We start from the raw sequence: 24,712 nt of genomic DNA on the forward strand, positions 1-24,712 counted from the left end.
TGACCTAGGGTGAATTTTAAATAGGGAATAATTTTTAAAATTTTTTAAAGATTTTAAATATGACACAGCCATTAATATATTTGCTTTTTAATTGGTTTTATAGGGGAAATGTTTTTTTGTGTTGTTTTTTAACATGCTGTGAGCCGCCCTGAGTCCCTCTGGGGAGAAGGGCGGCATAGAAGTTTAAATATAAATAAAAATTCATATTTATGTTGGTCACAGTGTCCCAGGGTCATGTGATCCCCTTTTGCAATCTTTTGACAAGCAAAGTCAATGGCAGGGCTGCTGGTGGCCAAGTGCTAAGGTGGGACTTCCCTCCCTGCCTCCCTCTTTTTCATTCCCATCTCCTTCTGAAGGAAGAATTTGAACGCCCCCCCTCCCCCATATTTTCCCTCTTCCATATATTCATCAAACAAGAAAAAGCTTCCAGAGACAGAAAAGAGAAGCCATTGAGGGAACTAGCTTAAAAAGGCTCATTCCCCTTTAAGAATTAGCTATTGGCTAGAAAGGAAAGTTAAGGAGCACAGCCGGCATTTAAGGAAGAAAAAAAATGTAGTAAGTATTGGCTGCCGGCTAATGTAGCCTCCCCAAATGGCTCCATTCATAAGTAAAGGAATGCTACAGGCAAAATCCATTCAGGAGAAAAATACTTCAAAATCCCTTGCAGCAAAACTTACAGCTAACAATAGCAGAGCAATAGAAGCTAACATGAGACATCAGCCATCAGCCAAATAGAAATTGCCAAACACTCCTTAATAACACAAAGCCCTCATTGCACAAATCCCAGAACTTCAAAGTCACAAAAGCACATAAGAATCCTTCCACTCTCCATCTCCCTCCCTCCTTCCTCCGTGCCTCACCTCCAGCCGATGCTGCCTATCTTCATTGCTGCCTTTTTTCATTCCTCGTGGAGGGCGACCCCTCCCCCGCTGCATTTCTTACCTGTTTGCTGCTGCCAGCACAGGTGGCTGTGCTGGCAGCAGCACCTCCTCCTCCTTTCTCTTCCGGGTGAGCCGGAAGTGAGCCTGGGGCCTTTGCCTCACCCCAGCCACTCTGCAGCTCTGGAGGACTCTCTCACAGTAAGTCCTTGCCTGTGCTGGCTCGTTCCCTCCCCCACTACACTTGGCTGGGCAGGGTCACGTACTACCTACCACGTGCTAATGTACCGCAGGTGGTACGCATACCACTGGTTGAAAAGCCCTGCACTAGATAACAAATGACAAAGTTCAGAATATTTTACACCAATCAGAATCTTTAGTTACAGTTGGGAAGTTTAGAATTGAAACACATGTAATAAGCAAAATAGGAAAATAAATCCTGAGGATAAGAGGTAATTTTATTTATTCAGTCAGCCTATTTTTCAGTTTGATTTCAATGCCACAGTTTTTCAAAAAATATCTTAGGTGCCATTCAACCAGATTCAGGTCTTGGGTGACTAGGTAGAGAGGTACTTGCCATCTCAATCTCTGTCTTGTAATGATTTGTAGCTGTTCCAAGGAAAGGATTTTCCCATAATTTCTTTGATCCATCTATTTTTATCTGTTGTTTCTCCCTTTTACTGTTTCCCTCAACACTGCCAAGCATAACCATCATCCTGTCACACTGCATGCCAAGTATATGAGTTTTTGCTCGTTGATCATCACTTCAAGTCATTATTTAGTCCAGGACTGACTGATAGGCTCTTTTTGCAGTTCATTTTCAGCTAAAAGCCTGGAAGAAACACCCTCTTAGAAGCAACAAAATAGAGGTGCAATTTATGCCTTGCTCAAGATACTTTTATAGATTGGCAACCCGTCCTAAGGAGATCCTATTTCAGCTTTTTTGGATAAATTTTGTAGCAGGACAACAGACAGGACTTCCAAAATTGATTTTGGAATCCAAGCATATTCAAATAACCTGTATCCAAAATAGGGGAACTTTGTAAATAAACAATAAAAAGTACCCTGACTCGTGTTTGAAAACCAACTGACAAATAGGACAGCTATTTTAGAGTTGGTATAATGGGATCTGACTTTCAAGCCCCAACAAGCTCCAAATAATTTTATTCCACATTAGCTGAAGTTTCCAAATTTCAAAAGCAGCGGCACATAATGAAGTCCTTGGATGTGACTAGAGCACTCACAACTAACCAAAATGGGTTTTCTGTAAATTAAAGTGTCTGTCTCTATGTATTCTCAGAGAATTCCAAATGTCTGAAATAGCTGTGCTTTGGTGTAAGCCATTCAACCAGATGTTTCTACCTGCCAAGACTTGCAAACAGACGACTCCACTGTTCCTTGTCCAAAATAGACTCCTGTATTGCATACAGGAAGAGGGAATGTATTTGTTTTTCCTGCATTTTATTTAAAACCTCTCTCATTCTTTAAAAACTATCCAACTTTCTGTAAGGATGAAAGTTTTGCTTACTACAAAGTATACCATTTCTTGTTTGCATTATAACCTTTAAAAAATGGCTTATTTGGCAGCAAGAATTTTCCTTCCTTAAAATTCTTTTGACTATTCTTAGAATTCATTAGTGTTACACAAAAGAAAGAAAGCTATACTTGCATAGCAAAATGCTGTTTCCAGTCTATATGTTGCTCCATATACCTGGGCCAATAAATAACTTAAATTAGCTTCTGTTTTTGCTCACTTTCTTTAAAAAAAAACAGTTGAGAAAACTTGGCAAAATACTGTACCATTCCTTACCTGCTGAATACAAATTTACTTAAAAGGATAGACAAATAAAAGAATATTCTCACAAAAGCTAACCAAATTTTTCACATTCAAAACTCAGATTTTTGCTAGAATAAAATGCAGCTACCAAGGCAGATAGATCGATATGATACTTTTTCTTCTGAGAATTATCTTACCCTAGTTCCTTTTCAACCTTGGCTAGAAAAATGCTAGTAGAAAAATCCTCATAAGCAATGAATTCCCTTCCAATTGTTCTGTAGTAAATGGGGGTGTATACTCAACACATGTGCAAAAGTTAGTATCTTGGATGCTATTCCACATAATTCAGAAATGAAATCAGGTAAAATAGAATCACAAAAACACCAAAAATCCATGGAGACAAACATATGGATGAGAAAACACACTGGATTACTTAACTTGGTTTTAAACTCAAAATCTAGTTGCCCATATTTGAAATTCTTGGTTTCTATTTAGGTAGTATCATGATTTCTATAAAAAGGCCCAGCTGCTGAATAGGCAAGGGAATTACATGAGAGCCTACTCTTACCAATCCATTACTTCAATATCAGTGCCTGCCATTTAGTGAAGACTATATATGATCTGCAATAGAGGTCCATATTATGAACTATACGTTCTGGAGACCTCTAGCCAACATGACTAATGATTAGAAGTGCTGGAATTGTACTCAATTGTACTCAGCAATCTCGAGAAGATCCCATAGTCTTCATTCCATCTACTAAAAGATAATTCAATGCTCTTTTTCTTTTTGTTAGAGAACTGTATCAATAGTGTTTCAGATGAATGAATGCCAATTATTCAAATATCATTAAGCCACTTCGATATGTTCCTGATGTGGGCAAAGCAAGATTTACTTTTTCTACTATTTTTAATATAAACTAAAAGTAAACTGCAAAGTTTGATAGATGCTTCGATTTTTTATAACAAATCTTATCTTTTGAATTTACAGTAATAATTTTAAAGTTTATTTTTCTTATGTTCAGGCCACTTAAAAATCCTTCCCAGTTTCATCAGCATACACTGAAATGTTAGTGTTGAAGAACTTAGCTATGTGGTTTTTTTCTTCCATTCATCTGTGTCCAATTCATGGACAGTTTCTTTGGCAAGGTTTCTCAGAAGGGGTTTGCCATTGCCTCCTTCCTAGGAATGAGAGTAAGTGATTGGTCCAGCCCAGAAGTGAAGTCCCCAGGTGGCTTTAAGACTAAGGCGTGACTAGAACTCATAGTCTAGTCTGGTGCCTTAACTACTACACCAACTTGACTCTCTGTGTATTATCTAATTATGTAAGTGAATTGTGTGTATATTCCAGAGAAATAAGTACAGGTATGCATGTTTCACACATTAATAGGCAATGCATAGATAAGGATTCCCTAAAATAATATGTTTTCACATGTGGCTTGAAAGGGAAGACTTTGTCAGTACATAAGAATTAGTTTTTGTTCCCCTTAATACATGGTATAAAAGGTTTTCTGTACATTACTAGAAATATAAGCTTATCCTCCAAAATGTATTATTAGGGTTAATGGCCATGCTGAAGAAGGGGCTGAAAATAGCAAAATAAAATGTAATATGCAAATTACAAAATACTTCACCTAGGAACAAGAAATCATATTTAGAGATATAGGACAGGGAGCACCTGACTTGTTAATCGCACTTGAAAATATAATATATCATAAATGAATGTGAATCAGTAATTTTAGGTTATATCCTAAAGTTTATTTTCCAAATTACAGGAAGTAATAGTTCTACTATTTTGTATTGGTCAGACTCAAAATACTATGTTTAGTTCCGAGCGCCACATTTTCAGAAAGTTTCAGAGAAACTTGACAGATACAGAGAAAGTCAACAAGTGTAGTTGGACATTAAGTTTTAGGAAGAGAGAATGGGGGAATAGAGTATGTTTAGTCTTGAGAAAGGATAACCGAATCAGGATATGAAAGCATTTTTCCAGCACTTGAAAAGAAGATTAAAGAGCGCAACACAGAGAACAATAATCTTAAGTTATTGTTCCATTTGATGGATGTATTCAGTCAAAGGCTGGATGAACTTTTGTTGGTTATGGGTTAATTTGGATCCCTGTACTTCCCTTTCACACAAACAGACAGACACACACACACTCACAGAAGATAAAACTAATACAAACTAATAGAAAGTAGGGAAGAAAAAAGAAAAAGCAAAGAAAAAGCAAAAAGTACAAAGAAGGAAAATAGAAAAAAAAGACAATATAAAGTATTTGATATTATTTACAGCAGTTCACAACTACAAATATATTTTGACCTCTTTCTAAAGTTACATCATATTACTCTTTCTATAATCTAACTTGTCTAATTATCAAAACTGTAAGTCACAAGTTTATTTTTTCATTTTTATGCAGAAAGCCCGTAAGAGGCTTCCAGTCAGCAGAACTGTTGACAATATATTCTTAATCCTAAAAGGAAAAATTCCAGCTTCAATTGATCTTGAAAATCCTCTGTATCAAAATATGTATTTGGATCCAAATGTTTTAGCTTTTTTACACATTTACCAAGCATGATAAAATGTCTGTTTGTTGTCATTTCAAACATACATTTGAAGTGCTATGTGTTCTAGATAATGTTTTGATGTCATGTTCCAATGACACTGTACATCATTTTATAAAAATTATTTTTGAGATCATAAATGTAAATTTCAGCCCTTTTAATACACATTTTTCCCAGATCCATGTACTTTTCAATAATTTTATGTCTTGAACATTATCAGTGTAGAATGGAAATATTAATCTTGACAAGCATTTTTATAACAAGCATTTTGGAAACTATTATGATACTATGTACTATTCTTGTTTCATTTAACTCTGGCTTTGAAGTAGCTCAGATTTTCTTCTGCTCTGTGATTTCTAACCACTGTGGAAAGAAAAACTTGGCTCTAGAACAGTTACTTCTCTCATGAACATTTTATCCTGGGACTGAATGACTTAATGTTTGCATTTTCATAGGAGGATCCCTCTTCTGGGCAAGTTGAGTCTTATTGATGTGGAAACCCAAATTCCCCAAGAGGCTTTCCTTTTAAAAGAATTAAGCAAACATGCGTCAAAGCAAAGAAACACTTTAGTAAAGGGGAATCCAACAGTGCTTTCTGCCAACAAGGAAGAAAAAAGCCAAAGTACAGCGCTCCTGGCATTCTTCTTGGAAACCCACATGTTGGTGTAGGAAGGTGCCTTTAGCAATGTTGACAGTAAATTGACTACAGCTACAAGTCTGGATAAACATGAACTTGATGAAAAAGGAAAAGAGGCCCCTGAAATTATTTCACTCCTCTACTTATCTTCTTGAGCATGTCATAGCTGCTCCTAAATTTTTCATGGCCAGAAGGTGCCTTCACAATAGTTTGTTATAGAAATTTAGGTAAACGTGCATAGATTACATATGATTTTGCAATGATGGAAAAACAGCAAACTGCAAAGAATGATAAAGTTCCAATATAAGAGAACAATTATTCAAAATTTTGTACATTGCACATATTGTATTTTTGAATAAAACTACTGCTATATTGTTTATGGCTGAGCTTTTCCTTGGTCTTCTAGTACAAATGAAATGATCATGTTCTTAACTATAAATAATTTTAAATTTTAAGAGCATTTCATTTGTGCCACAGGATAGTTTTATCCACTGTATCAGATTTCATATGTAATTCTTTTAGCCATAATGGCAATTTCATATTTTGTTCCTTTTATATGTCTTACATTATTCTGCCCTCTGTTTGACATTTTAGTGTGGATTTTGACTATGATACTTGATTGCTTAGAGTTAAAATCCTTGTTGTTGTCTTCTTTTATTCTTTTAACCACTTCACCCATTGTTTTTTGTTTGCATATTTCTTCTTAGACAGTTTGCTTTGCCTTCTGGTTTTGAGATAAGAAACACCTCGGCCTTAATTAGCCACATGTTCCATTTGTGCAAATTGTGGGAAACTGTTTTCCTTCAGGAAGGACTGAGGCTTTCCTCTGTTTTCTAAGTGACGCTTTGCTGATGTAGTTAGCTAAAGTTTCTCTCTCTCTCTTTTTTTTTTTTTTTGGAAAAAAATTTTCCCCCCTAAAAGATAATAACAAGACTAACTTATTCAGGGACTCCTCCACCCTGGAGGTATTTTGGAAGAGAAAAAGTACATACTCAAGGTACTTCTTGTGTAATTAATATACAACTCTGTCTGGTCTTAGCTAATATCTTGTCATTGCTTTCTGCAGCCATGGATATTTCCTAGCAGCAGAAACGGTGCACATTGCTCTAGCTGGGTTTGGAAAAGAAGTGGGCAACACTTGATTTTCACTGCTCCTTCCATTCAGTGGGCTCCTAGCATACAGTATCTGCATAGGGGAGACTTAATAAGAATGATGTAATCAAAGGTGGGACTGCATTTGATGTGCGGTGTTTGCATAATGTGACATTTAAATCCAGACTTAATAAATAAAGCAGATCTCTGAGCATAGCAAAAGCAAAATATCAGTTACCGGTATGTGTGGGAAATGGAAGGAAAGAGTTTAAACATGTTTAGATAGCTTCCTTTACTTACTTTTCAAATATATCTTTCTTTTTCCTCTACCAGGTATATATAGAACAAGTTTAATGGTGGGAATTGCAAGCAAATCATGAAATTGTGAACATCTGAACAAGTGTGAAAAGAAGAAATAGGCTTATCTTGAGTTGTTTAGTTGATGTTTTCTTCAGCATAGATGCCTGGTTGAGCTTGTTCTACCACCAATATCTCACTATTCATATTTAACCAGAGTTTTTAAACTAGGTATTGCTATAAATACAATTTCTGTAGTCTCTTTAATTTATCTTCTTTTTTCCTAGAGCAAATCGTGGCGGAAAATCAAGAACATGGTGCATTGGTCCCCCTTTGTTATGTCTTTTAAGAAGAAATATCCCTGGATCCAATTAGCAGGGCATGCAGGTATTAAAGATCAAGTTGTGCTATTTCCCTCTCAAAGGGAAACTTTTGAGAGTGAAAGGAAAATGCTTAGAAAGTCTCTTGGGGAATTTGAGATAATTAGCTAGTCTTAACATAAATTACTTCTGTAAATTGAATTATAAGTACTTGTGTTTTTCTCCTACTGTTTTATCATTATAATGTCAGATTAGTTTTGTACTAGAATTGCTGATTTGTTTTATACATAGTAGAGCAGGCACCTGAGGAATCAGTAATGCCCAAGAAATTCACTTTCTGATTTTATTTTTTAAAAACTATTTTAATTAAATGATTACAATAAATGCAAAGCTACAGTTGCAACAAGACACCAGCTTCTAGCATAATTTTAAATAATAATAATAATAATTTATTAAATTTATATGCTGCCTAACTCCCAGCTACTCTAGGATTTCTGAGATAGTTTTTGCTTAATGAGAATGACTCTACCTTATGTAGACTCCTTAAACATTCCTAGAAAATAAAAATAATGTGGCTGCAATCTAGTGTTTGTTTGGAAATGTGTTACCTGCCATGAAAAATTACAAAGATAAATTGGGGGCTAGAAAGGATCATGAGACTCATCCTTGGGAAGTAGTTTTGAAACTAGCCATGACAACCATTTTATAAATATGCATAACTTCCTATGACAGCTGCTTTGTGTGATCACCCATGATTTTCTTGTAAAATTCCAGTTGTGCTCAACAACTCCAAAATGTTGCTTAACTCTGAATTATGTATAAAGTCTTGAAAATGTAATGCTACTTGAAATATTTGACCCAAGGACTAATATTTTGAATCCTTTCTTTGTCCTGTCATGTTAACAGTTTGGGCACATAACAAGTCTATGTCTCTGCTGTGGACAACTCTGTCTGAATTTCTTACCAAGCAAATCTTCTGTGTTTCTCAGAAAAAAATAGGGTTCTAACACTCCATCAGAATGATCCATACAATATAGGGCCTTCCCCATAATGAGCATATCCTGTGTATGTCCCCTATAGAGAATTGTAAAGTTGTTTTTGTAAGTAAAGCAATATTGCTGGCTTCCTATGCAGTTTCTTAGATGTTAGCCTTCCCTCTAATTTCCATCTGCTACTATGTGATAGGAGTCATTCTTCCCACAGAGCTCCCAGTTATCTACCCAAACAGCTTATATTATTAAAGTAGGGGTGGGGCACCTCTGGCCTGTGAGTCTGTAAATTTTGCACATCCATTAACACCAAAGCTCTTGTGGAATCTTTTTTGCCCTACACAAAGCCCTGTCTACAGAAACAAAGTGAAGATGTCGTAAGAAAAGAGATACCGGCTTTTCCTCCATGACTATATATCAGCAGTATTCCATGCACAATTCATTGCAGGAGAGGGAAATGCAGACTAGATTGCTGTCCTCTGTGTGTGAGGCCTAAGAAAAGACATTCTGGGAGATTATTTGGCCCTTTAGTCATAATATTAAAATGAGCAAATATTGTCACTCCTGCACTAAAGTGTAGGTAATGAATGCATGTGTTATTTTGCCTTCTAGCATTCCTGATGCAATGAAGTTGCACCACCACTCAGGGAAAACTGCATGATCTGCACATGAACAGGGGTCTCTGTCCTAAAGATTTCTGTTCACTTTTTTATTCACGCATATAGGATTGATCAAAACAAAACAAAACGAGGAGCCCAGAAATGCTTTAAAAGTGTCATGGAGTAGTTTATTGACATTCCCCTCCCCCTTTTATCCTTTATACAAACTCCTTTGCAACTTTTAGATAATTTCTAGTACAAAAAGCAGAAAAAGAGCTGTGTTTGGAGGAAAACAATTGACCAGAAAGAAAGTCAGTTATATAATAGTATTTGTATATGTGGGATAAGCAACATTCTCCTCTATACTCATTAAACTTGCACATGAGCTGCATATATTTCATATGGACATGATTTAGAAAAATAAGTCGATCATGTTGGGTTCAGCTTCATAATCATGAGAGAGTAATTTTAGGTCAGCTCCCCTTGTGCACAAGAGAGACTACTGAAACACTTTCATTAGTTAGGACAGTGTTTCACAACCTCAGCAATTTTAAGATGTGTGGACTTCAAGTCCCAGAATTCTCCAGCCAGCATGCTGGCTGAGGAATTCTGGGACTTGAAGTCCACAAATCGTAAAGTTGTTGAGGTTGAGAAACACTGAGTTAGGATGTGATGCTTTTTCAGTCTCGTTTTCTATCTCTTTCCCACATTAACTGGGGGGAAAAACCATTTTAACAAAATATTCTATTTGGTCTTTTTATGCTGCTTTGTCTGAAGTAGATCTATGTTATTGCTATTCATTTAATATCATAACAGAAAGTGTCTATTTGTACAGTGTCAGAAAACAAAAGAATAACCTCGTTTGCCTTTTCACTTGACCCTGCAAGAAGCATCTATAAAATTTCAGGGTATATAGCCATTTGATTTAAATACAATAAAAAAAGCAAAGAATTCTAGCTGATCCCAACTTGTTGCTGTCCAGATTATGCTGAATGTTATAGGAACTGAAATCCGGCATACCTGGAGGGTACCAGGCAGGACAGCTGAGGCATTCCATAACAGGGTGAAATATTTTGGGGCCAATTTTTAAAAATGCTTTCATTTGCATTTTAAAAACAACTTTGTTTTGGTCTGTCTTTCAGGTAGCTTCAAAGCTGCTGCAAATGGGAGGATATTAAAGAAACATTGTGAGTCTGAACAGCGTTGTTTAGACCGTTTGATGAATGATGTCCTTAAGCCTTATGTTCCTGCCTATCATGGAGATATTGTGAAGGATGGGGAGAGGTATAATCAGATGGAAGATCTCCTAGCTGATTTTGATTCTCCTTGTGTCATGGACTGCAAGATGGGAGTAAGGTTAGCTTTTCTTTATAGACAAGAATATAGAGTAACCTGATTCTTACAATATTTGAAAAGAAATATGAGGCAAATATAGATTTTATTACCTGTATGTGAGACAAGCAGAATAATTTAGCCTTGCCCTGCCCTAACTCTGCTGAGAGTTGGTTAACAGTGAAAAATCTACTTATTGGTTTGATCTAATGCAAATCTGAAGTTCAATTTTACATCAGATGTTCTTGCACGATCACTGTAGATCAAGATGATTTTTATCTCTGTTTGAAATCTGGCAGAGATGATTATTTTGGAAAAAGCAGATGATTTCATTGTTTAAGTTTAAGCGTGAACAGACCAGTGAAGCCTGATTGTAGGCAAAAGTCTGTTCTCTCCACTGAATAACAGAAAGAACAATCCAAAAGAAACTTCCCTAATCTAATGCCATTCGGATTTTCAATTAACTCCCATTACCCTGACCCAGGAAAGTGGATGGTCATGTTGACTGATAAGAGTTTCTTTTGGATTGTTCTTTCAGTTATTCAGTGGAGAGAACAGACTTTTGATGTCTAACATGATGAATGGTCTGCAGTTCTTATCTAAATAATTTAAAACATGGGAATTTGACAAAAGGGGAATTCTAACTCATTTGGGCTAGTAGTGTATCTAGGATCTTTATTTTTATCTCACCTTTATTTTTATAAATAACTCAAGGCAGCAAACAGTCCTCCTCCTATTTTCCCCACAACAACAACCCTGGGTTGTGGGTTGGGCTTAGAGAGAGTGACTGGCTCAAGTCATTCAGCTGCCTTTCATGCTTAAGGTGGAACTAGAATCACCAGTTTCTTGAAGAAAAGGTCCTTCATAAACTAGTACTCTTTTAATAGCACTTTTGGTATTGAATTGTGTTCTCTAGCCACCCCAAACCCATGATAGAGAAGGAAATTCACTGCTCTATGTCATCATAAGTTTATTCTTTGTGAAAAAGGCTGTTTGCTGTTTGATTTAGAATTTTCTTGCACTTAAAGAAAGCACAAATCAAATTAACTGCATGAACAAATGGAAAAACATTCAAAGTTGTGGGTTGACCAGCACATTTTTCCAAAAAAGTATATCTTCGTCAGAGAGATAATAGGGGATTACTACAGTTTACTTGATCTAGAAACAACTATAAATTTGCTGTTCTTCTGTATCTGTGTTTGAGAGTGTGTTTAGCATAACTCTTCAGTTATATATAGAACCTTGGCTGCTCTATTAAAAATAAAATATACAGAAAATACTTTATTTAATAATATGTATTTAAGATCAGTGATTCCATTTATATATTTCAAGCAAATTGATGTCTCCCAGATTTGTTGGGACTGCAGATCCAAAAATTCCCAGATATTATGGCCAATGACAAAGCTATCTAGTAACTTCAGACACTATAGTTTTAAGAGTTACTAGGTTGTTAACTAAGTTGGTAAAAAACAGTAAATGTTGGAGAAAATTCAGAAAAACGGGAGGATATGAAATTGATACCCATGATTAGCAGAATGTATTTCTAGTCCTAGAATGTATTTCTAGTCTACTGAATACTTCGGTGTAGGGGAATCCTTGATGCCAATGTTCAGAAAGCAGAGTGCTGGAAAAAATTAGTTCAGTTCAGTTTATTTTATCTCAAACATAAGCAAGGTTGCACAATTAAGCTTATTTTCAGTAGACAAACTAAATTTGTTTCTTCACACATATATAGGCATCATTTCTGTACATATGTTATATTATCATTAATTCAGATGATTTTCAAAGGAAATAAGTGAATAGAGATATATTGACATTTATTAAGCATGACTTTGAAGATCAGGTTTAAAATATGGCTGCACAGAAGCTGCTGGGAAACATGCTCTGCTTGTGGCCTTAAAAGCTATAAAGAAGACAGCAGATTATGGGATCACTTAATGTAACCTGGTAGAGTTCTACTTATCATGGTAAGATTTAAGAAAGCAAAAAGCAACCTATTTGACTCTTCAGATAGTAGTGTATGACCCTTCAGTTCTAGGTAGCTTAGTCGACAAGGCTGTCTGCCCATGATTTAAGATGTTATCATTCTGAGATCAATAAATATGTCAATGAACATTTTGCACATATGCTGTTCTCAGTTTGATGTTTCTATGTAAATATGGAACCTTTCATGTTTGAGATACAAAACTACTGCTAAGAAATAGAAGCTCTCATGACTAGGAGTGTACTGCAAATGTGGAGTTGAATTTGTAGAAGTTTATAAGATCTGTAATTAGAATCTTAGTTTTTAAGGTTAAAGGACAATGAAAAATTGCAGGGTAGTTGCATGTCTTTTGTTGAAAGAGTACTCTGCTGTGATATTTCAAGAAATATAGCTGTCGATGTTGGAGAATAGAGCTCTCTAGTGGGCAAATAGGGACAATTAATTTAGAAAAACATTTTTGTTCAATCTACTGTATTCCATACCTAGGTTCATTGTACTGCAAATAACATGAAGTGTCAGTAGCATTCTTTCATGTCTACTTGCCAGTAGATGGTGGAAGCACTTGTGATATGAAGAACATTCCAAAATACACAATTTAATATCTTAAGGAAATCACTCACATCTATCATGGAGCTTTCAGAACAACTAGTGATTCAGACCATTTCTGGCTACTTACTCTATGTATTGAAGAAGAAAACAATAGTTTTTACACATAAGCACTCTTCATACTGTGTACTTTGGAAACTAAAGTTCCCTCAACACTTCAGACTAGGCTTCACAGGAAGGCTCATGTCCTTGGAGGATAATTGTGTCTGCATTATAGAGTGCTTCCAATATTTAAATCTGATTGGTTCCAATATGTTCACTTGAATCGCTCAACAAAAATTGCCCTTATTGTTGTACCGATTATAGATGTTGACTTCCATAATATTGGAATAAGTGAAGATGCTCTAGACTAGAGTATGGATGAGTAATTTGTATTCCTCCATGAGGACCAACAATAAAAGTTGTGTTTCAATGACTGCATTTTGCCTGTCCTATTCTAGAGAAGATTGGAAGGAACCTGTCTACCTGCCCAGATATCAGTGATCCGGTGGTAATGGATCAGTTTCCAAATATGATAATGTGAATACATACTGCCTTTGCAGGACCTACCTGGAAGAGGAATTATCAAAGGCCAGAAAGAAGCCAAGTTTGCGGAAAGACATGTATCAGAAGATGATTGAAGTAGATCCCGAGGCTCCGACGGAAGAAGAGAACTCTCAACATGCAGTGACCAAGCCTCGATACATGCAGTGGAGAGAAACCATAAGTTCTACAGCAACGTTAGGATTCCGGATTGAAGGAATAAAAGTAAACTTTCAGATTTGTCATTTGCAACAGTGCAGGGGAAACAAGTCTGTGATTAACTTGTCATGTAATGTAAAATGCCAAATATTTTTGTCTAAGTTTAACCATTCCATGTATAATATATCCTTGCAGAGTACTTGTTATTGAGGCGGGTTCCTTTGGAGACAGATGTGACTTCCCATTATCAACTTGGGTGGCAGGATCACGGAATTCTTTGTGGCATTAACTCTTTCCCTCCTTCTTTTTGTGATGAGTCATTGGACACAGGCAGCTGACAGATGTAAAACTTCCTGCCTTGCTTTTCATAGAAACTCCAACTATATTATAATATATAGTCATAAAGGTACATATAGTGGTAGCTTTAAACCTACTTATTCAACCAAGAGGCTGGTCTTATGAATCGAAAATACAGCAGCATGTGAATTCTTCCTAAGAAACTCTGAATAGCACAAGCCAATATGATTCTCCGGAGGCTTACGGTAGTTTGCTATACCCTCATGGCTGTCATGAAGCCCCTTTGTTTGCCTTCAAAAAGGAATGGACTGATTCACGGAAGTCATGAGGAACAGTGGGAAACTAGTAGGGAGCAGACTGTTGGACCAGATGAGCCAGAGTCCAATTCAGCAGGGCACTGCCTATGTTCATATAAGTGGAATCTCATACCTTATCCTTCCTTATCTATGTGAGCAACAGTAAAAGCTCAGATGTAAATGGTTTACTGGATATTGCAGATATTACAACACTCTCTTAGTTGTTTGGCTAGCTGGAGAAGTACAAAAAGGGTATTGGAATGACGTTAGTGCATCCAGACTTTTGGCTGTGTCTATGGCGGTTTCAGATACCAGTTCTTAGTAAAGCTAAACTGCTAGGAAGGAAATATTAAATTCTTATAGAAACTACAATAAAAAGTTTTTTTTATTCTACCTATTGTCTTTAATACTTTTTTTTAGAAAATGCTATCTGAAAAAGTATTGGAGCCCAAAGCATGCAAATATCCCATTTTCAGGAAAGAGAAAGCAAGAGTAAAAATATGATGCTGTACATGTTTTGGAATAGAGGAACTATGGTGCCAAATTTTGTCATTCCAATCCATATCTAAACTAGTGGGTTATATTTGATTGATTATATTAACTCCAACTTCAGGCACTTCCGAGTTCATTAAACTAAAGCTTAAGAAGAGGGTTATGTAATAAATCTCATGGGTTTAAAGGAATATTAGGCAGTAGGTTTAGGAAGAACATTACTGAGTTTAGTGAAATAATGGCCTACAGTTTCCACTGGTTGCACTGAATGCACTCTCCTAACAATAGCTCACTACATTAAATCCTTAATACAACAACTGGTAAGACAAAAAGTTGGGGTAAACATATACAGTAGATTCCTTCCAGCTTTTATAATTTCTATGATGCCAAAATGCATTGTGTTGAAGAGCTACATATCTAGCATTAGTCAATATGATACCTGCTCATGAAATGAATTTTTCTCACCTTGTTTGCAACCATATCCATAATAATACACATCAAACCCTCCAAACAAAGTTTCAAGTGGAAGAAAAATGCCTCTGATGGCAGCAGCTGGACACAACTGATTTCACTGAAAGCTATAAACATAGAAATGACTTCTCCAGTGTCCCAAGAACAGTCTTCCCCCATCCCCGTGACTGTTATTAAGCTCTGATTAATGTCTCAAATGTTTGCCCTAAATTTTGCCATAGGATATACTATATTTTGTTTAGTGAACAGCAAGTGGTATTAATAGAAAAAGGTTCTTCTGAGTAATAGCCATGTTTTTGTCATTGTTTTTTAAAGAAAGAAGATGGCACCGTGAACAGGGATTTCAAGAAGACTCGGACAAAGGAACAAGTCATGGACGCCTTCAGAGAATTTACAAAAGGAAACCATAACATTCTAGTGAGCCACTCCAGCTATTTCCTTTGACGTTCCTTACTTTGGATTAATTTAACATCCAAAAATTACATGCCAAAATGAAAAGGGGAGATGTGTAATGAAATGGGCAATACTTTCACTCAAGGATTAGCAGGCCACAACTGCTCAAAATCCATTTTTATGCCCCTTTGAATTCCTCTCCCACCCCAATATCGTGCTGCCAAAATTCAGCAGCAGCAAAATGTTGGTATTTGGGTGGGAATCTTTTTACTAAGAACCCCTAAAATAACTGATACATCTGTGGGCTTAACACCCATTTTTAATTTAAAAAAAAATACAGACACCACAGTCAAGTAAGCCCAAAATACTGCCTTTGCAGTGGTGGTGTCATAGCAATATGCTTTTGCAGGGCTCCAAAATGTGTTGCCATTGAGCAAAAAAAAAAAAAAAAAAACCTAAATTTTGCTTTAACTAAACTAAACCCCAAATAGATTCATTTAAATTATGACATCTTGCTAAAAGTATTTCAGCCTTATTATAAACATTTATTGAACAGATTAATTTTAACCCCAATCAGATTTAGTGGAATCCTTTTCTTCTTTTCTTTAATTAAATTGTTATCCTGATGAGAAGAAATAAACTAGGTTTATTTTCTAGAGTTAATGTACCACTCTAATCCACAGACTCAGAACAGTTTACAAATCCCTTTCCAGTAAAAGGATTAAAAATAATATATCAAAATAACAAATAAATTAAGACAAACAATAAATTACCATTGCAATAAACTTTGCACAAAGTAATAAACAAATTTCACACACACAACTGTAGGGAGCTTCCTTCATCACAAAAATCCAAGGGCTTTGAAATAGCCAGACTTTAAGACATTTCAGAATGTTAACAGGAAAGGGGCTCATCTAATCTCGCAGAGGTGGGTAGGTGGGTGGGCAGTTTTCAGAAAGAAGGCTCAGAATCTCTGTGGATGATATTCTCTTTAAAAAGGACTTAATATAGGGATGGAAGTGGGAGCAGGATATCCGTATCCCAAATCATTTAGGTCATTTGGGTAGTTGGTAGAAACTAGCTAGCAACCATCACAGTTCCTGAAATAGTGGTGTTACACAAGAATACCTTGTAGAAGCTATCATTACTGAAGCCACTGTGTTCCGAAGCAGCCAATACAGGCCATATTGCAATATTCCAAAAAGAGTTAACAATGGCATGAGACTATTTTCAGGCAAAGTTGTACCTGATACAAAAGATGTAATTATGCAAAGATCCGAACTAGCCACAATGTCATCTGCTCCTTGATAATATGCTAGGAGTGCAGAAGGAGCCCTAGATTTTAAATCACTTCTGTCTAGGATAGTGCAACTCTGTTCAGAACTAGCTATCTATCTTGTTGGGATTAAGCCTCTTCTCTTCCACCCATATCTTGATAGCTTCCAGCCATCAAGAGAGGATATTAGCCATGTCTCTTGTTTGGCCCAGAATCAAGATATACAACTGTTCTATCTGCATACTGAAGATACTTAACCCTGACTGCCAGATGACTTCTCCCAATAGCTTCATATAAGGAGATGTTAAAAAGGAAATGTGAGAAAAGCAAGCCTTGCAAGACATCGTTAACAAAAGTTCTCCTCCATTGCTCAAAAAGGAAGAGAACTTGCAAAACAGCTCCCACAAACCTAACCCATATAGGCAGTCAAGGAGGACACCATGAGGTTCACCAAGACCAAGAGAGGCACATTATCATTGCCAGTCTCACTACAGGTCCTCTGCAGGTATGATCCAAGTGGCTTCAGTGCCATATTCAAGCCCAGTTTTAACTGAAAAGAATCTAAATCTATTTCTTCTAGGTATTTTTTACTGTGCTAGTTATTTAACACTGCTGAATTCAGCAGTGATTTTATGAGGATGGGCCATTACTACTTTGAAACCAGTGACAGCACCTCCTTTCTCAAGGATGTATTAACCATCACTTTGGCCCTCACACTGCTTTCTGCTTTCACCAATCAGGAAAGGCAAGATCTGGTGACAGAGTACAAGTGGCAGAGATGACATCACAGACTCTGGTGACCATGACAAAGTACAAATGCTATCTACTCTCAATCCAAGACAAAAAGCGTATTTAATTTGTGGCCTCCCAACTGGGTTGAGGCCAAGATGACTTGGTACAAGGTGATGGTGGCCATGAATTCCTGGGCTACCTTGGAAAGTTCAACCAAGAAGGGCAACCTAAACTCACCCAGCACCATAAACTTGAGTAACTCCATCACCACCCCACAAATGAGGTTGAGCAGTGCTTGGAGGGATACTGCTGTGTTCAATGCAAAATCATTATTATGCAAATAATCTTGCTTGCAATCCTGTCTTGTAGAAAGGTGTGAACAAAATCAAAATATGATTGACTAACTCCATAATCCAGATATGTTAAAGGTGGACAGTCTGTGCTTCAGAGCCAACTACAGCATTCAAAAGAGTGGGTTATTTCCTTCTCTACTTTCACCTGTTATTCATTTTTTATAAGTCATTTGGTATCTGAGCTGAGATATGGAACTTACCTGATTCAGGAATAATGCCTTGACTTTTGTGTGTGTGTGTATGTTCATATGTGTATGCATGCAAATACAGTATGTATGATTTTTTTTCTCTCGCAACTTCAGAACAGTTATCGTAACCGATTAAAGGGGATATATGATACTTTGGAAACATCACCATTCTTCAAGACCCATGAGGTAAAATTATTCATTTTCCCTTTTAAAAAACTAGAGCTAGATCAAATCATATCACCTAAACACACAAGTGGGTATCTGGTTCATGAAAATTTAAAAGAATGCATGTACATCACAATTGTATGCACTGAGAACCCCAAAAAAACATTTTTACAACCTCACATGTTTAAACATTGCTACTTTTAAAAATTCAGAACTTAAAATTCCAGTTTTTAGTTTTTTAATACTAATATCCTATGGAGATGTATTTTTTTTTAAATTGCAATCTTATCTTCAGCAGAATTTGGAACACTTGTTCTTAATTCCTGCTTTAGGATACTCAGTTCTTTTACGTTTGCTTTTGCAGGTAATTGGGAGTTCCCTTCTCTTCATCCATGACAAGAGGGAGCAGGCCAAAGTATGGATGATTGATTTTGGGAAAACCACACCACTTCCAGAGGGACAAGTTCTGCAGCACAATGTGCCCTGGATAGAAGGGAACAGAGAGGATGGCTACCTCTGGGGGCTGGATAATCTTATTGAGATCCTAACAGAATTGTCTCAATGTGAAGAACTGCATTAAAGCCAAGGGTCCACAATCCACAACCTAGTTCCTCCAACTGACTTTCTGATCTGCACTACAAGACACTTTTCTTCCACCTTCTCTTCCAGTTCTAAAATTTAGAAGCTCCTTTTCTTTTATTTAAAGTGTAAATAAAATGTGATGTGCCCGAAGAAACACTGAACAAGAAGTTAGAAATTAGACAAGCCGGATAGCAATGTTGGCCTTAGGAGTTAGGTCTCCTGCATCCTAAAACAGAAAATATTTTTGTGTAAAAAATCTGATAAATTTCTTATATCCTGAGCACCAGGAAGATAATGCCTTGTTTAAATTGTATCTAACTAATAATCTCCAGAGTGAAGGATGCATTTGTAGTTATCTGCTGCCCTCTCATGTCCAAAGCTAGCATTATTTGGGGCAACTGATGTTGAAAGCATGCTTATATTGGTATATTTCTTATAGATGTTTTTTCTTCGTGGGAATGTCCCACAAAAGGAATGGTAGCAACTTATATTTAGTAACTTTCCTAAATATAAGAATTAGAATATAATAGTTTATATGAATAATTAACATCAGATAGACTTTTCTACATAAGTAATTTCTTATTGGCTTACTGTGCAATATATACATGGTTGTAGCAACTGCAAAAGTTTGCCTTTGCGGGTTACATTACATGGTGCATCCATTTAGCTACTGAAATTATTTGGACTACTGAGAACAAGGGTCTGATCCCTTTTCTACCCTTCCATTAGTGTGGGATGACCTGGTCACATGGTAGGAAAGGGGCTGCTGCAGAATGACGAAGGCACCGACTGCCATCCTCAGGATGTCTTTCTGTTAGCACTGCAGTCCCTTTTGAAAACGATAATACATTCTCAGGTGAGCTCCTGCAAATCATTCCAAATCTCCCATTGTAAGAAGAGATATTAACTAGATCTAACATATCAGCAAGCAGCGTATTATAATGGTAAAGTTTCATAGTGTTTGCATGCCTGGCAAGGGATATGGAAGAGAAAGGAGATGGTAGGTAATCTAGGCAGACTCTCTAAATAAGGATTTGCCACTTTCAGTCTTGCAAATATATCTGAGTGTCTATTTAGGATATAGAAGTTATTATATAAGTTCCTGGAACATTTGAATGTTGAATGCTGAATGCTGAAATCAAGTTGTCAGCAACTGGGAGAGAAAGATTATTGGTGCATTTAATTTTCTTGGAGAACTCACAATACTGCAGAAGCCTTGGATGTTGAGACTATAAGTTTATGTTACATTTTTTTCTGAGCCATTTCCTGGCTATTTTTTTAAACCTTACCATATTTATAATGTATTCCATATCCCTCTATAGCCTGTTGTTACTATTTTTCCAAACAGTAATGCTGTAATCCTATTTCTTGCATCCAGATGTGCTGTCCTTGAAACAATTGTATTTGTTTTAGGGGACGCCTATTCATTGGGATACAGTTCCTTTGAAAGCTTTTCAGAAAGATTCTATCCTATTGAGTGTTGCTTCATTCATATACCACTAAGATAATGTTGCTTTTTCTTAGTGGTGTTGTAAATAACTGCTTTGCTTACAGTTTTTTCCCTTCAGGCTTCCTATGCTGTTTAATAATAGCCTATGCTGAAAGTGCCTTATGGACTAGTGTCTGTTCCACTCAGTGTCATGAAAAAAATTTTGTGGGTTTTTTTTAAAGTGCTATTTATTGCCATACTTTTAGTTATCTAGAACACTAAGTCTTAATGCATGGAATTTTTAAAAGGATAATGCTTGGCTTTTGAAATCTCTTTCCACATTTATGGAAAGGGGAAGACCATGAAACAGCATCAATTCATCCTATTTTAAAAATGTATTTAGCTTTTAAATTACTTCTATTACATACTTTTTTTAAAAAAAAATATATGCTGGTTTGCTTGTAAAATAAGATTCTTTGCTTTTTGGCTTTTAAAGAAGTGAAATATTTCTCCAGATATCTTTTGGATCTTTCTGGAGGCTGGAACTATTGCTGTGAGGTATTTCTCCTAACACTTTCCACACCGTTCCCCTTGATTAGCAAGGAGATGAGGAACTTGCAGAGTTATAGAACATCACCAGTGCACAGTGTCTGTAAGTCAAACAACTTAAAATAAAAACATACAACATAATTTTTTGTTGTGATAGATTATCTTTTCTAATTGTGTAACATTTGCTTCAGATATTCTGGTAGTGAGAGACTGGTATAAATGGAATTGGTGAGCTATTAATATACAATACTTCGACCTACTGACTGGTACCTCAATTTTGACAATGTGGGACAATCAAAGTCCTAAATTCTAGGATTTCTATTATACCAAAATTATTAAGATTTCCAAATCTACCTACCTAACATCTTGACATAAATTTAGATTTTAGCATAGGTGTATCATTGTCTGATGTTCAAGTCAATGAATTATTCAATTCAAACTATAATACAATAAAGAGCAATGTTTTAGATATACTTAATATCTTGAATTTAAGCCATGCTAATGAAGTGTTGAACACCAGTTATCTTGCATTTTTCACACCAGTATTTTTTATTCCATCTCACTATATATCTCAATAAACAAATTGCCCATTCTTAACAAATACGTGCATATCCCTACAAGGTGAGAGGTATAGTATAAGTATTCATTGGAATATGAATGCGTAACCGAAAAATATAAATCAGCTCAGTGTTCTATTTTTCTGTACGGTCTTTATTTAAAATGCACATAAGATTGTGCATACCATATTAATCAATTTGGAAATAAGTCCCAGTGCTGTCACTTAAATAGTATACTGACTTATTGAAGGCAATTTTACATTAAACTGTTTGTAGTAGAAAGTTACCTTTTTTCTCAGAGTTCTGGCTCTTTCCAGTTATCCAGATTGGATGTTATCCTGATATCCCAGAATTAGATAAGACGGTCTACCAAGTTCTTTGAGTGGTAGACAGCTTGACTGATATATGCAAAAATTTTAGTCACATGTTAAACATACACAAACTAACAATAGGGACAGTATTTCTGGATTTGTTCCTTCTGTGTTGTTTTATATGTTGAGGGAAAGGTACCATTCATTCATATCACAAAACTACCTTGGTTCATCATCTTCATTATGAGGTGGGAACTAGCCTTCTGAGCAACTCCACTTACATATCAAAATTGGATCAGGCAATTATAGAGACAAATACGAGGGCAATTTGGAAATAAACCTCTGTTTGGTTATCAGTGATAGACACTCGCAGATACAGAACTTTGCCTTTTGTTAAAACCAGCTATGTTGGTTCAGCATTCAGATTTTAAAAAGAAAGGATGAGAAATCACTAAGAGAGTTTCACAAATGATCTAAGTTAATGGCCATCTTGTTGATCTCTTGACTCTTGTACTTGGGGATTCATTGCATGCAAATTTTACACAACGATTCTGCTCAGTTTCAATGCTTCCTCCTCTCCTGGTAATTTCTCATTCATTACTGGGGAAACAGCAATATTTCTAGCTGTCAGCTTGTAATTATGTCTCTGAAATTGTTCAAGTGGTCTGGAGATTAAGAACGGCCACTACAGGCAAAATGAAACAGAACAGGTTTACACAACTAAGTGCCCTCCAGATTTTTGGATTTCACCACCTATAATTCTTAGTAATCAGGGCTAGAAATAATCGGGATTTGTCACATATGGCATAATCAGCTTAATATACTCTCAGCATTTTTTATTTAATTCAGGCAAAAGATCTGGCTGTGCATTTCAAAATAGCCTTTACAAACACTAAAGTGAGATGGTTGTGCTCTGTGTAGCCAAGAGATGGCAGTATTTTCATATGAGACTTGCAAACACTTTCTCTTGTTTACACACACACTAGCAAGAACAGAATAAAAAAAGATCTGATCCAAATTAGTTTTTTTAATAACATTTCAAAATTAATGATAGTCATATCTTCGTAATAGAACTAAGGAGCAAGTGCCTCTTTCATAAGAAGGAAGCAATAGGTTTCAGAAACATGTGGCCCATTAATGTTTTAGCAATTTCAGATCCCTGTATACCATTTTACTCTTTGCATAAGTAAAATATGGACGTTATAAAAAATGAAAATGTACATTTTATTTTATTCTGATGTATTTCAGAGATTTAATATATTGATATATTAAATGGCTTAATAATAATATAAATTTATGCAAGACAATTAACAGTAAAACATAATCAAATTTATCAGACCCACAACAAAAGCAGAAATACAGCAAAATTATCAATAGGAATAATTACTCATCAGTTCCTCCAATGTGCCTTGTGAAATAATATGGTAATTTATTCTTAAATTTCAGAAATAAGTACACCAAGTCAGACCTGGAAAGAAAATTGAACTACCTTAGTAACACTTACGTGGTCTGGTGAATGACGGCTGCTCCCTAATACAGAACTGCCATAATCACATATTTCTGATATGATAACTCTGATTAAAAAGGGAAATGCTACCAGAAAATAGTGATAATGTAAATCACATAGAGACTCTGGGGCAATAGAAAAAGATTCAGAAATCTTGAAAAAGTAGCTTCTCATTGAAGCTATGACCTGCTACTATTTACAGCAGATTGCATTATTTCATTTTTACTTCCGCCTCAATTTAGTGATGAGAAAATGGATCCCAATATTAGCCAACACAAGATCAGCCATGTTATGAGATTTAAAACTAAATTGTACAGTACAGAAATGGTGGCACAGCTAGAAGAAGGTTCAGCCCTTTCCTCCTAAAGGGAAGTGACTGGTATACTCTTGGAAAGGGCTCAATTCAACATCTATGTTTGCATGTCATACCCATGGTTAACTCTTAGTTTATGGAATTAACCCAATTTTCTGGTTCTGCATGACAGACTGAATCGTGAACTAGCCAGAATCTGGATTTGAGGTATATGATAACAAAGAAAATATGATTAAAAAAGAAAATGAAAAGAAATAAAATTCTCGGACACTGTTTAAGGAATTAAAGAGCAAGTTATTAAAATCAAAGGGAAGAAACATAAATTTGATTTATTTGATAAAGGTTAAAATATATGGGTGTTTTTTTTTTGCTGACCAGGATTAAGTAACTATAAAGATTTGTTTATAGATAGGAGATGAAATATGGGAAGAGGAGATCTTCTGTTGTGTTCTTAGAGAAGTGATAAATTACTGAAATCGTTCGAAGTTGTTATGATGAAGGAGGAAGTTTTTTCTTTATATCTCTCTTTTTTATTAGATTTTTTCCTTTTCGTTTTTTCTCTGTAGTTTTTATGTTTTATATTTTTCTTAGTTTGTACTAGCTGTTTATCTTTCTATTTGTAAATAATATTTATGGGTAATATTAATATCAATAATTTAATGATACTTATTATTTAAAAGGCCATCTAGGATATATGGTATCCAGTGGCGAGGAGGTTGCTTACCTTAAACTTGTCACAGGTCACCCTTGAGTTTCATTAGGATTCACTAGGGTTTGAAATAGGCCTTTTATGAGGTTCTTATTGTTATACATGGCGCAGTGTTTTGCAACATCAGATTTTTCCCAGTATTTTATGGTCCAGTACATTTCTGCAATCAAACACTAAGATATTAGTATTTACTTTCAGATTTAGCATAGGATCTATAAGACAAGAGTAGTAAAACTATATTCTGCATTCCTTGTGTGGCTTTTTCTGTACTCCTAAAGCTGCACTGCCAAAATTGCAAATATGGCTCTTTGGGGAATGTGGGAACAAACAAAAATGTTCATA

The 24,712-nt window shown here is 35.8% G+C and overlaps 1 protein-coding gene across 1 annotated transcript in view; it reads left to right on the forward strand.

Moving 5' to 3' along the window:
• ITPKB (inositol-trisphosphate 3-kinase B) overlaps positions 1-21,096 on the forward strand; it is a 71,124-nt gene extending 50,028 nt beyond the window's left edge. The window contains exons 2-7 of the mRNA XM_015820179.1: positions 7,527-7,626; positions 10,290-10,503; positions 13,612-13,816; positions 15,622-15,723; positions 18,363-18,434; positions 18,778-21,096. Of these exons, the coding sequence (XP_015675665.1) occupies positions 7,527-7,626; positions 10,290-10,503; positions 13,612-13,816; positions 15,622-15,723; positions 18,363-18,434; positions 18,778-18,993 (909 nt within the window). The 3' untranslated portion in view covers positions 18,994-21,096. The remainder of the gene's footprint in view (positions 1-7,526; positions 7,627-10,289; positions 10,504-13,611; positions 13,817-15,621; positions 15,724-18,362; positions 18,435-18,777) is intronic.
• The last annotated feature ends 3,616 nt before the right edge of the window (positions 21,097-24,712 follow it).

The sequence above is a fragment of the Protobothrops mucrosquamatus genome, unplaced genomic scaffold, assembly GCF_001527695.2.
Source record: "Protobothrops mucrosquamatus isolate PMUCROS unplaced genomic scaffold, P.Mucros_1.0 scaffold1080, whole genome shotgun sequence".
NCBI lineage: Eukaryota > Metazoa > Chordata > Lepidosauria > Squamata > Viperidae > Protobothrops > Protobothrops mucrosquamatus.